General features: G+C 35.3%; 1 protein-coding gene across 1 annotated transcript; it reads left to right on the top strand.

The window, feature by feature from the left end:
• The first annotated feature begins 9,727 nt into the window (after positions 1-9,727).
• Positions 9,728-13,233, top strand: LOC141679226 (uncharacterized). The gene is made up of 9 exons (XM_074485731.1): positions 9,728-9,959; positions 10,048-10,250; positions 10,365-10,598; positions 10,762-10,772; positions 10,895-11,087; positions 11,173-11,457; positions 12,048-12,344; positions 12,427-12,504; positions 12,698-13,233. The coding sequence occupies exons 1-9, from the start codon at positions 9,728-9,730 to the stop codon at positions 13,040-13,042; spliced, it is 1,878 nt and encodes a 625-aa protein (XP_074341832.1). The 3' UTR covers positions 13,043-13,233.
• The last annotated feature ends 794 nt before the right edge of the window (positions 13,234-14,027 follow it).

Below are 14,027 nucleotides of genomic sequence, written 5' to 3'. Positions count from 1 at the left end.
CACATAAGCATATGAGAATTAACAATTAAATTAGGAGAAGGGTTTGAGAAAATAAATAGCACCGCACCATCCGTGTTTAGCGACCCGCTTCCCAGGATAAAACAAGATACTGGTATAATTGATAGATCGAATATACTCTCAGCGAACTTAAACTGAACCCAAAAACTATCACCAGAACATTGAAAAAATTTAAGACTAAAGAGACTGAGAATGAAAGAGATTACTCTTATTTCCTCGACTTAATAAAAGTGGTGCCCTAAGACTCTATTTATAAAGAGATGCTTGAAAGGACTTGTTTTTCTTTTCGATGTGGTACATGGTATTTATAAGAAAAATTAAGGAATAGGTTTGTGCTACTCTCGATGTGGTACAAAATCACTTTTTATATTAAAAGGTAAAATTTTGGAACATCAGTTCTCATTCACCTTTTACTCATTTTGAGCGTGTAAATATGCGTTGGAATCCCCTCGAAGAGGAGAATACGTTCCAATAAATACACACCACTAACACATAATGTGTCTCACTCGTATAGAGTCTCAAAATGATTCACAACTTAGTCTAAAATACTAAGTTTGTCCAACAATAAATACAGATGTGTAATGTATGAACCCTAAGTACAACATATGCAACCAATCCATCCAACAAAACATAATATAAAGCATATAATGAACATGTTGAAATTCACCTGGTATCACACAATCATGATGCTCCTCATCTTCTTGCTTAGCCAACTACTTGCTTCATCAGCTGCTATAAATTTGAGTCCAACCATGCAAAAAAATGCATTATTTCAGTTTAAGCTAAGCTTGGGAACTACTAGTCCTGCATATTGCTACTCTACACATCCGAAAACGATGACCTGGAGCATGAGTTCAGATTACTGCACATGGGAGGGGGTAACCTGTGATAACAAGACAGGGAACGTAATCGGATTGGATCTAAGTTGCAGTCAGCTGGAAGGAGCCATATTCCCAAAAAGCACGCTCTTCCAATTCTCTCATCTCCAGTTCCTCGACCTCACTTGGAACGCCTTTTCCCTCTCCAATCAGTTCCCTCAGGAATTTGGTTTCTTTGCAAAAGATTTGACACATCTCAACCTCTCTAATACCGGATTTTCAGGGAGAGTTCCCCAGGCATCTCTCAGTTGTATAAACTGGTCTCACTTGATCTCTCTGGTGACTATAATGCTAAACTTGAAGATGAAGTGTTTAAATTACTGTTGCAGAATTTAACTCAACTGAGAGTGCTTAATCTTGAAGCGGTTGACATCTCCTCTGTTTTACCCACAAATTTGTCTACTTCCCTAAGGGTTCTTGACCTTGCGGTTGTAGCTGTACCTGGAGTATTGCCCCAAGAGGTTTTCCACCATCCTAACTTGGAGGTACTAGATCTATACTTTAATAGCATTGCATTCAGCGATATAGTACCCGAAGTTAAGTGGGGGAGAAATGAGAGTCTCTTCAATTTATCTACTTCCCTGAGATATCTTATACTCGGAGGTAGGATTTCTGGAGTACTACCGCAAGAGGTCTTCCACCTTCCCAACTTGGAAGTGCTAGAGATATGGGCATGGGAGCTTAGCAATAATCTCACTGCTGCATTACCCAAAGGTAAGTGGAGAAGTAGTGCTAGTCTCCAACACCTCAATCTACGAAGTATAAACTTACATGGAGGTATACCTGATTCTATAGGCTTTCTAGAGTCATTAGCCACTTTAAAACTCTTCACCTGCAATTTGTCTGGGCCGATACCAAGATCCATAGGGAATCTTGGTAAACTTACTAAGCTGAGCCTTGCACGCAATTATCTTAGTGGCCCAATTCCAACTGCTTTAGCAAACCTTACGAACCTAAAAACTCTACTCCTTGCTACTAACAATTATCTTAGATCTGGGATCTAATTCACTAACTGGACCTCTGCCTTCTTGGTTGTTTGCCAATCCATTATTACAAGTCTTAGATCTGAGCTATAATAGATTCACAGATCTATTACATGAATTTGATTCCTCTAATTCACAATTGCAAGTTTTTTCTTGTGGACACAATTTACTGTATGGACCCATTCCACAATCATTTTTTCAGCTTGTGAACCTCACTCAACTTGTCTTTTCATCAAACAATTTCAGTGGTGTTTTGGATAGCGAAATGTTTTCACACCTTAAAAACCTGTACACTCTTGATTTTTCTCATAACAGTCTATCAGTGAGAAACACCAGTATGGTCACACTCCCACCAAAGCTTCATCACTTGGGATTGGCATCTTGCAACATGAAAGAGTTCCCGCGATTCTCTGCAGATGCGAAGTTCATTGAACATATAGATCTATCAAAAAATGAACTTCATGGGGAAATTCCCCATGGGATTGGGTCAATGAGTTGGGACTTGTACTCGTATCTTAATCTTTCTCGCAACAGACTAACAGGCGGTCTTGAGCATATAAATTGGAATGATATTTGGTATCTCGATATCCAGTCTAATTTGCTCAATGGATCATTGCCCAACCTGTTCTGTAACTCGAGCTCTCTTAAAATTCTTAATTTATCTTATAACAATTTGAGCGGTGTACTTCCAATTTGTCAGACAAATTTGACCCGTCTTTTAGTGTTTGATTTGCGGATGAATAACATTCAGGGGAACATTCCACCAACCTTTTCAAATTTTCGTAATCTGAAAAGTATAAATTTGTATGGAAATAAATTGGAAGGAAGAGTTCCTACCTCGTTTTCTGAACTTGAACAGCTAGAAACTCTTGATCTGGGAAGTAATCAATTACATGATACATTTCCGCAGTGTTTGGAGTCCCTCCCAAATCTCCGTGTTCTTGTTCTGAAATCAAATAATTTTCATGGCCTCATAAACCAGAGTTCAAAGATAGAACACCCATTTCCTAACTTGGTTAGAATTTTAACTGTGTTGACAGCCATAGATGTATCAAAAAACAATTTTGAAGGGAAGATTCCTGAATACATTGGAAATCTAGCCTCGCTCAGATATCTCAATTTATCTCACAATTTTCTTGCAGGTCACATACCATCCTGCAAGAAACTTGATGTGAAATCACAATTTATCTCAACGGGGCTAGTGAAATCACAATTTTAAGCTGTGGTGATTGGATACGGCTGTGGAGTTGTGCCAAAATTTATCATCGGAAACTTGATGTTGATGGCAGGTAAACCAAAATGGTATGCTGGGATCATTGCCTGCGAACTGGGACTCAAGGTCAGGAGAATGGAAATTAGAATGAAATTTTAATGATTTGATATAAATTTGTATCTCTTGTTTACTGTCACCACATTAGATCAAAAATTCTGAAATAATATTCCTATCTGTCTCTTTTGTGATATAATTCCATTAACCCCTGGGAAATGCGATTACAAAAAAACATTTACGAACCTTAATATTCATGCAGCCAAAATTTTTAAAGGGAAAAATGAGAAATTTCATCACCTTTTTTCCCGAAATCATTGTGATGCTCATCTGCCTGCAATACCACCATGTTGTTCCATTGACTCCTGTCCAGCAACAAACTGCATTGTTCCAGTTTAACCAAAGCTTGACCATTGGTTCTCCTAGAAATTGCTCTTATAATCCTAATAATTACAAATTTTCATCGCATCCGAAGACCAAGCATTGGAGCATGAGTTCAGATTACTGCACATGGGAGGGAGTTAGCTGTGAACACAAGTCAGGGCATATATTCGGATTGGATTTAAGTTGCAGTCAGTTGGTAGGAACCATTCTTCCTGCCAGCATTCTTTTCAACTCGCTCATCTAGAGTTCCTCAACCTTTCTTGGAACGACTTTTCTCTCCTCAAAAATTCGGTTTCTTTGCAAAAGGTTTAACACGTCTCAATCTCTCAAAAACAGGATTTCAAGGAACAATCCCTCAGGTATTTCTCATTTGTATAGACTGGTCTCACTTGATCTCGGTGACAACCATCCTGTTAAACTTGCAGATGAAGTGTTTAAATCACTATTGCAGAATTTAACTCAACTCAGAGTGCTTAATCTTGAACAGGTTAACATCTCCTCAGTTTTACCCAAGAATTTGTCTTCTTCAACCCTAAAAGTTCTTAACCTTAAGTATACTGGTTTATATGGAGTATTGCCCCAGGAGGCTTTCCACCTCCCCAACTAAGAACTATTGAATTTATCTTATAATACAAACCTCATTATTACATTACCTAAAGTTAAGTGGGGAAGCAGTGGTACTCTCCAACACCTTTCTCTTAGTGGAACAAACTTCCATCATGCAGGTATACCTGATTCAGTACGATTTTTGGATTCGTTGGACACTTTGTCACTCAAGGATTGTAAATTGTCAGGGCCAATATACTGAAGTCAGTTTATTTCCTCACTGGATTGGGTCAGTGGATTTTTTTATCTGAATATTTCTCACAACAGATTAAAAGGTGGTCTTGAGAAAATACCTTGGAATAATATTCAGTACCTTGATCTTCAATCCAATAAGCTTAGTGGATCATTACCCACCTCGATCTGTAATTCGAGCTCTCTTCAGCTCCTTAATTTGTCTGATAACACTTTGAGCGGTTTACTCCCCATTTGTCGAACAAATTTGACCATTCTTTGGGTGCTTGATCTACGATGAATAACATTGAGGGGAACAATCCACCAAACTTAACAAATTTTCGTAATCTGGAAACTGTAAATTTAAATGGAAATAGATTAGAAGGAATAATTCCTTCTCCTTTTGCTGGATTTGATGCTTTACAAGTTCTTGATCTTGGAAACAATCAAATATTTGATACACTGTCAGAAATATATTTCAGAAACTTCAAGGCTATGATAAATGGTGAAGCGAATAAAATGAAGCGTCGTTATATGGAGCGCAGTATTACAGTGATTTCACGAATCTGGCAATCAAAGGCAATGAGATTCTGTTGGACAAAATGTTAACTATATTCACAACCATTGATTTATCAAGGAGATTCCTGAATACATCGGATATATTGGTAACTTTGGTGTTAGGATATGGGGGTGCAGTGGTGTTTGCATTTATTATCGGAAACTGGAAGTTGTTAGCTAGAAAACCAAAATGGTTTGCTGGAATTATTGCCATGGAATTGGGTCTCAAGATCAGGAGGGTGGAGATAAAATGGAATCATGTCAACACTCATCCCATATAATGAACGATTGTGAAATTATATTCCCATGTAATGATAGTATCCGCCAGCAAAAGTTAGTGTGTAATGTAATATGGAACTGACGTGGAATTTAATATGGAACTGACGTGGAATTTAATCAGTCCAGTTTTATTCGAATATGGATTCCAATTTAGGGACATGTTCTTGTGGAAGAAAAACAATTACGTTATCGTATTTCTAAACTTAATCAAAATGGTTATGGTTCAGATGATACGGGTGATGAACAGATGAAAAAATCGTTAGAAGTAAATATCTTAATTTTAATAAGAATGCATTGTATAAGAATAAACTTGTAGCTAATTAAGTTTATTAAGTAACAGCATGCACTATACCATAGAATGGTTATGACAACCACATTTTTAAAAATTTGAGAAATGATGTTGCAATTGGTAGACCATTGTATATATATTGCAGGGAGTTTTAAAATCATTGCAATTGAAATGCAAAAAAAAGAAAAAAGTTAACAATTTGCTATCTATTGTAATAAGAATTGTTAGGCGTTACAGTATATTAAAAAATTTAGCCAAATAAGTGGCGGGCTTCTGCAATTTTGCTAGGCGGGATTTCAATAAAAAAATTGCCGGGCTTCCCAAACAAAAAAGAGGGCCCATAACCCGACATAACATTTTTAGACAAAGTAAACACACGCCGCATAAACACAGCGTATAAACACAGCTCGAAGAAGAACACCGTAAGAGAGGAGTTTCTGAGGAGAAATCTGAAGCTGATAACAAATCTCGAAGAAGTTTGAAGCTCCAAAAAGGTAAAACACAGATCCTTGCGTCAAATTTTTTTCCCTAAATCGATTATAAGTTTGATTACAAAATACCCTGTGATTGTTCTTCTTTTCAAATCTTAATCGATTATGTTTTCTATGTTCAATCTTGTTTCTTGTCCTCAAAATACATTTTAATCGATTGTGCATGTTCTGATTTTTTTTAGTTATTTTGTTTAATCAACTGTGTATAATTTTAATTAGGGATTTCGTTTGTGATTATTGTATGAGTACTGACTTTGTTGTCACCGATTATAACTTAGTTTGTTTGTTTTTTGATTTAGTTTATAACTATGAGATCTTTCAATATGAATTTTAATTAGGAATGTTTAGGCTTGTATTGATAAAATCTCATTTTATAAATGAGATTTTATAATTATGATTATATAATTCATGATGTATGTCCTTTGTTTCCTTCTTTGTGTAGAAAATAAGTTTGTGAACAATCAATATGACTAGGGTTTCACTTCCGAAATACAGTGAGGCCTATAGTAATGGGGTGACATATTTTGTACAAAAATGCTTTCGATAATTTTTCCACGGGATCTGAACTAAGATGCCCTTGCAAAGATTGTAGTAATCGTTTCTGGTTTTCTGAAGAAGACGTGTATGATCATCTCGTTAGTAACGGTCTGTGTCCATCGTTTGTTAATTGGGTATACGAAGTGCAAACCCCTAAGTTTAAAAAAGTTGATCAGGAGATGGATTGTGATAGTGGTATGGGCCTAGGTGAAGATTTTGATAAAATGATTCGTGATGAAAGTAGAGTTAGGAATAGAATGAATGACACAGCAAAAAAAGTTTTATAAGCTTGTTGAGGAAGTGAAACAACCTTTGTATCCGGGGTGTGAACAATTTACTCTTTTAGGATTTATAGTGAAACTTTACTTATTAAAGTGCACTCATGGTTTTACCGAGGGTGCCTTTAGCGGTATTCTAAAGTTGATAAAGGAGGCATTTCCCGATATAAATCTGCCTTCTTCTTTTAATGTGGCCAAAAATATGATTAGAGAATTAAGTCTTGATTATCATAAAATACACGCTTTTCCGATTGCATGTTGTATTGGGGGGAAATATAAACTTAACAAAGTGCAAATTTTGTGGGGTTTTAAGATGGAAACTCCCAAAAAACAGGACTAATACACCTATTTCTCCTTCACCTGTTTCTCTTGACTTAGAAGAAAAAAGTCGAAAGTTACTGCAAAAGTCTTACGATATTTCCCGTTGAAACCAAGGCTCCAATACTTATTCATGTGTAAAGACTACTCTAAACTCATGACATGACATGCACTAGGAAGAACAAAAGATGGAAAGCTATGACATCCGGCCGATGCAGAGGGTTGGAAGTCAATGGATGCTAACCATCCAAGTTTTGCAGCGGACCCTCGAAATCTCAGGTTAGGTTTAGCGGCAGATGGGATTAATCCTCATCGATCGATGAATATAAGCCACAGCACTTGGCCAATTATTCTAGTGAAATATAATCTTCCTCCTTGGTTGATTATGAAACCTGATAACTTAGTTCTTTCGACACTAGTCCTTGGACCCGTGTACTATGGTAATGATATAGATGTATAGATGTATATATGCAGCCACTCATCGCTAAGTTGAAAGAATTATGGAAAGTAGGTTTAGAAACCTACGATGCCTATGTTGATAAAACATTCATGTTATGTTCGAGTCTCCTCTGGACCATTAGTGATTTTCCAAGGTATGCCATTTTATCGGGTTGGAGCACGAAGGTTAAGTTAGGTTGTCTGAATTGCCATTACTGTACTTCTTCATTGTATTTGAAGCATAGTCGTAAAGTTTGCTATATGAACCACAGAAAATTCCTACCTCCGACCACAAGCATAGGTTTGATACTAGAAGATTTAATGGTAAGGTTGAAACTGATGTTTTCCCCCCTCCATTATCTGAAAAGGATATTAAAGAATTATTGCATGGATATGAAAATTAATTTGAGAAACGAGATGCAAAGAAGAGGAAAAGGGGTGTAGATTGCCCATTTAAAAAGAAGTCTATATTGTTTCAATTACCATATTGGAGAGTTAATTTAATTAGACATAATCTAGATGTCATGCATATAAAAAAAATATATGTGATAAAATAATATGGACTTTGTTGAATATGGGTGGCAAGACGAAAGACTATATCAGTGCCCGAAAAGATTTGCAAGAAATGGGTATTCAGAACGTTCTTCATCCCATTAAAATTGGAGATAGCAATCGCTATGAAATCAGGGCAGCAACTTTCGACATGACGAAAAAAGAAAAAGAAAGCTTTTGTACATTATTCATGGACGCTAAGTTGCCCCACGGAACTGCATCTAATATCAGTCGATGTGTACCTGGCAGAAGAATGCGTGACATTTTGTTCCAGATTTCTAACTAATAGTGGAAAACAGAGATTGAGAAGAACATAAATGTTGGATACCCCATTGGTTCGAGGAGAAATAAAGATGGAAAGTCTGTCTACTTGGCAGAACATGTTTGGATAAATGCTCATCGGTACGTACTATTCAACAGTGGAAATGTCGAGATTGAGAAGCTTATCGAGTACGTTCTTATTCCCTTTATATTTTCAAGGTAATATAGTAGTTTAAACTAGGAATACATGGTAATTTTAATTTCATTTTGGTGTACAAATTGCAGGGAACATCGTATTTTATATGATAATGAAGCAAAGACGAAGAAATACAAAAAAGAAAGAACACATACTCTAGAATTTCATAACCAGTTAAAGGCTAAGGTTGAGAAAAGAACTGAAAATACATTGGAATTGTCAAATTTGGCAAGGGGGCCTCAACGAGCAGCGAAAAAATTTAGTGGCTATGTCATAAATGGATTCAGATTTCATACCAGGTAACTATTCTATACAAAATAGCGGTGTCACTTTGACAGCTCTAACCACCAGTTTTATGAGTTTAAAGGATCAAAATCCAACAGTTGGGGATGTTATTTACTACGGAGCAATTGAAGAGATTATTGAAGTAGATTATTGGGGCGCATTTGCGGTTGTTTTGTTTAGGTGCATTTGGTATCAAAAGGATAAGGACTGCTTTGGGCTCACACGTGTCAATTTCAGTAAATTATGTCAAAAGGATGATCCATTTGTACTAGCTACACAAGTATAACAGGTATTCTACATTCAAGATTGTACCGAAAAGAACTTGTGGTTTGTTGTTAAGAAACTACCGAAAGAGCACAATGGAATAGACGAGGAAACTGATGATGTGCTTGAAGATCTTTACGGACCTACCATGTATAATGCTGAACTTGAATACCCATTACAGAACCAAACTGATGATATGACTTGGCATAGGGATGACATTCCGAATGAAAATGTGTCATCCGGTGAAGAGAAAGAAGATCATGATGATGACCATGACGAATGAATGGACATGCCGACTTCTTTATTTCTATTTTTTTATGCTCATCTGTTGCTTTTAATCATGACAAACATTGTACCACTACTTGTAACTTATTCCTGATTGCTTGTAAAATTTGATGACCAGTTCATTTGATTTTTGCTACTTGTTGTTTGTTGTTTAGCCCTAAAATTTAATATTTATGTTTCACTTGTTACTTGATAGTAATTGCTTATATCTGTATAATGTGGGGACTAATTAATATTCATGTTTATGTTATTTTCAGGTTATGAAAGAAAACTATTTTTTCCTCAGGTTCCACCATAAGGGCCAGTTTCAAAAAACCAAATACTCAAATGGAACATCTACAACAATTAATGCAGCTGTGGATCCTGATAGATTTTCATTCTCGGAACTGATGGAGTATGTTAAAGATGACCTTGGATATAAAGAAATTGGAGGCGTTTATGCGAAGAAAGAAGATGGCTGGAAACTACTGATGACTGATAAAGATGTAGATGATCTTGTAGCAGGGGTAAAACTTGGTTCTTTATTGGATATTTACCTTGACAATATGGTGGACACATCTATTGTGCCTGCTACCCAGATACAACCACATGTTGCCATAAGATCAAGGACATATTTTGAAGGTAAAATAATTTTGGCTCCAAATAATTTTTTATATGAATTTGAGTACTGAACTGACAATTTATATTTTTTTTTGTCTTTATATCGTAGGTGCTGATTTACCCTTGAAAAGGAAGTTTGTAACAATTAAAGATCTTAAACAACAGATAACTGATAAGATAAAGTCACGAGCTTTGGTGGAGAATGAAATAGAACATGATAAACAGATCAGTACCAGAAAGCTTAGAAAGGCAAGTGATGGGGAGAACAAAAATGTAGGTGATGAACTGGTGAAAAAGAATGCAACTGATAAGGTAATTTTTTATCCCGGTGTATTTTTGGTAATTATCTGAGATTTATTTTGTAATCACATTGTATGCTTTATTGTCACCTTACATTTAAGTTTATTAATTGGGTGCTTGGTTTAGAAGAAGCTTGTTGATTATGAGTTAAACAGAAGAAGGAGAATGGAAGCGAATGCGAAAGAAGCTGATAAGTATAAACTGAAGGAGAAGGCAAATGAGTTCTTTACTGCTGGGAAATCCACCAAGAAAGCAAAGAAAACAGTTACAGATCATTGGTCAGAAGCTGAATTTGATCGAGCATATATTTCTGGACATGATAGTTTAAGCGAAGAAGAAGCAGAACATGTTATTCCTCAGGTATATTTTTGTACAAATACAACTCCTTTGTTTTTTGGAACATACAATTTTGTTGACTATTTTTTGTGTATTTAGCCAAAAAAGAAAGTAAAAAATGTTTAAAAGGTTAACGAAGTCGTCGTCAGACCAAGGACCCGTTCATGTTCAGTAAATCAAACTGAAGGGAGAACAGAGGTATATGAATTTAATTTAATTTAACTTATCTTTATGTGTTTCATATGCATCTACATAGTTGGTTTTAGTTTTAATTTAATTCATGTTTTAATTTAATTTATTTTTTTTATATTATTCGCAAGGTTAATGATAGAGATATATTACCACCTCCCCCGCCACTACCAGCTCCCCCGCCATTTCCTCTTGATCTTACACAGTTACAAAGGCCTCCTGCCAATGAAAGGATTGGTACAATGGAGGCATTTGTTGATTTACAAAAACACAAAAAAGATGCGGAACAATAAAGGCGTGTCAATGATGATGAAAATTTTGAAGGTAATAACTTCCAAAATGTTGTGGATAGTGTCTTCGAAATAGGTTTATTTCAAATATTAGGTAATGGTCTTATTTTTTATATCAGGAATATGCATATTTATTTGTGGCTATTTTTGTAAGTGAATCTAGTACCAAAAGTACAAGGCGTAGAGGACCTACGAAGATGAATCATGTTTTCACAAGGAGACTCGATGAAAGGCCAGTTATTAATTTAAATCATGACCTCCAGCCCGTGTCAAAGGAAAAAAACGTCATTACTGAATTCAGTAGTTTCATCGGGACGATAGCAAGGCTGTACATCCCACTTGATTATGTAAATTGGTCTAAAGTTCCTAAAGCAATAAAAGATGGATGGTGGGAATATATCAAGGTAAAAAGCACTTTAATTGTTTTTTACTAAACTTGTTCAGTATTTTTTTTCGAAATTAACTTGTTCTGTATTTTAGGTAAACACGGTATTTTATGTAAATTGTGTTATCCTTATTATCTATTCAAGTGACGTAAATTGTGTATGTGTTAATTGTTCGATTTTATGTCATTTTTTAATTTTTGTTGTCCTTGTTATTTATTGGAGGAAAAACAGAGTTTTTACTCTAAATTTAACATCAATTTCTAATTTTAAGAGCATCATCGATAATAATGTTGTGCATTCTGTTCTTTGTTTTGATGGGCTTTTAGTTGAATTTTGATGTATTTTAATTTTAATTTCCATATCTGGGCCTGTTTGTGGATAGTGAAATTTAGATGGCCTTTTTTTATCTGGGCCAATAAAATTCTCTATGATCTACGATGTTAGTTTTTTAATAACCTAGTGCAATAACCTATTTTTTTTATCGTAAATAGTTGCTTCTTTAATTCTAGATTCTTATCATTTCCTTGTTAGACAAAAATAATGGTTTATTTATTGTAAATAGTTGTTTCTTTCTTGATTCTTATCCGTATTTTTATGTACCTTGTTAGACAAAGTACATAATTCCCGAGGAAGGCAAGGATTGGGTTATTAGAAGCCTTGCTGATGACTGGAGGGTATACAAATCTCGTGTTAAGAGTGCATGCTATACCAAATTTGATACTGACGCCGAAAGGATGAAAAACAGGCCTGCAAATATTCCAGTGGAACAGTTCAAGGTGCTTCTCAAGTACTGGAGTGATGAATCAGTCAAGAAAAAAGCTGAAACAAATAAAAAAAATCGAAAGAATGTGACTGATACTCATACTGCTGGGCGCACTAGTTTTGCTCAGATTCGTAATGAAATGGTATGACGTACCCATATTTGTTGTTTAACGGTCCCTTCATTTATTTCTTGTAAGAAAACTGATACATTTTATTTTATTCTAGAAAATTGGTAAAGATGCCCGTGCACAAGACACAAAGAAGGCAATTTATCCAAAAACCCGCAAAGGTCATACAATGATGGTAAAAATAGCACTTTTATATTTCTCGACCAATTTTACAAGTATTTTTGTTCATAAATTGCATGTTCAGATTTTATGAAAAATTTTACAAGTATTTTTGTCAATAATTAGCCCTGCTATATTTCTTCATTAATTTTACAAGGAGTAATTGTATTTTATTGAAATTAATGTTTGTTGCTCAATTTTATACGTAGGAAAAGAAAAATGGAAAAACTCCTCAAAAATCAACTGATGAGGATGAGGAGATGGCAGACCTTGATCTTGCAGCTCATGGTCGTAACTGGCTTGTTGGAAGGAGTGGCATAACAAGGAAGACGAAGAAAAAATTGACAAAAGAGGGAAAAACAGATTCTTCGGAACTGGAAAAAGCAACTGAAAAGTTAGCTGCTGCAATGGAGGAGAAAATGCAGAAGAAGCTAAGGAAGATTTTTGAAAAACTTGGTGAATTGAATCCTGGTCTAAATATCGATGTTGAAGAACTATGTGCTCAAAGTTCTGCCGAGGTTGATAAAAATGAAGATGATTATGAGGATGCATAAAAAGTGAGCGACGATGATGGTGATGCAGATGGAGATGAAGTTGCAGGGGCCATCTGATTTTTACTTTAATTTATCTTTAAGTTATCTGTAGTTTGCTATAGCTAGCTTCTTTTGTTAAATTCGAACTCGAATTTGGTTTAGTTGTGTGCGACTAAATTCTCTCGTGAATTTGATTTAGCTAGCTATTGTTATTTTTAAATAGACTTAAATTATGAATGTTTGTAAGGATGATGTTGGGACATCCGGAGAGCTGCTTTTAATTTGGTCATGGTACTTTTGAATGACAATTGCTTGGTTTTGTGGCATAAAAAAATGCTTGGCTAGTATATTTTACAAACAGTTCCTTTCGTTTTTTTTAAAACACTGTTGTAATTATGTCCAAATACGTTGCCATTTAAAATTACATCAGCCATAAAATATTACAGTTGGTTCAAATTTTGTTGCAATATTTGTTAGATTTGACCATAAATTAATTGCAATAGGACCGGTTAATGTTGCCTTAAGGTGGTTATTTAGCAGACAAAAACATCTACTGCAATGATTTTACTGTATTGCAGTAAAAAATATTTTATTGCTAAATATTGTATACTGCAATAAGGTTGTGTTGTTGCTATACATGGCTCAAAATATTGCTATAGGACCCCTATTGCATCACCACCGGATGTAATGCCAAAATTTTCCATATTTGTTGCCATATTTTCTACTGCAACATAAAAAGCCCTTTAGGCAATAAATTTTTGTTGTTGCTATATGCATTCTATGGTGTAGTGATGGGAAAGAGAAAATAGTGCTTGAAGATATTATGGAAGGAGATTTTTCAGGAAATAGTGGAAGTTCAGAGAATGTTAATGACACTGTTCCAGTTACTCTACAGAACGAGGTAAGAAAATATAGCAGAATTGTGAGCCCACTACAAATATTTTGTTCTTTAGCATATTATATGTTATTGACCAAGTACAGAGAGTCTCAGTGTTATTCCGAGAGA

This window comes from Apium graveolens, chromosome 8, assembly GCF_009905375.1.
Source record: "Apium graveolens cultivar Ventura chromosome 8, ASM990537v1, whole genome shotgun sequence".
In the NCBI taxonomy this organism is placed as follows: Eukaryota; Viridiplantae; Streptophyta; class Magnoliopsida; order Apiales; family Apiaceae; genus Apium; species Apium graveolens.
Note: the sequence above shows the minus strand (reverse complement) of the source record. Positions and strands in the feature narration are given on the sequence as shown.

Bases quoted from the DNA above. Each gene is read 5' to 3' on its own strand.
- LOC141679226 (XM_074485731.1), top strand. From the start codon at position 9,728: ATGGAGTATGTTAAAGATGACCTTGGATATAAAGAAATTGGAGGCGTT. The intron at 10,251-10,364 runs GTAATTTTTTAT...TGCTTGGTTTAG, and splicing joins AAAAGAATGCAACTGATAAG to AAGAAGCTTGTTGATTATGA. The intron at 12,345-12,426 runs GTATGACGTACC...ATTTTATTCTAG, and splicing joins CTCAGATTCGTAATGAAATG to AAAATTGGTAAAGATGCCCG.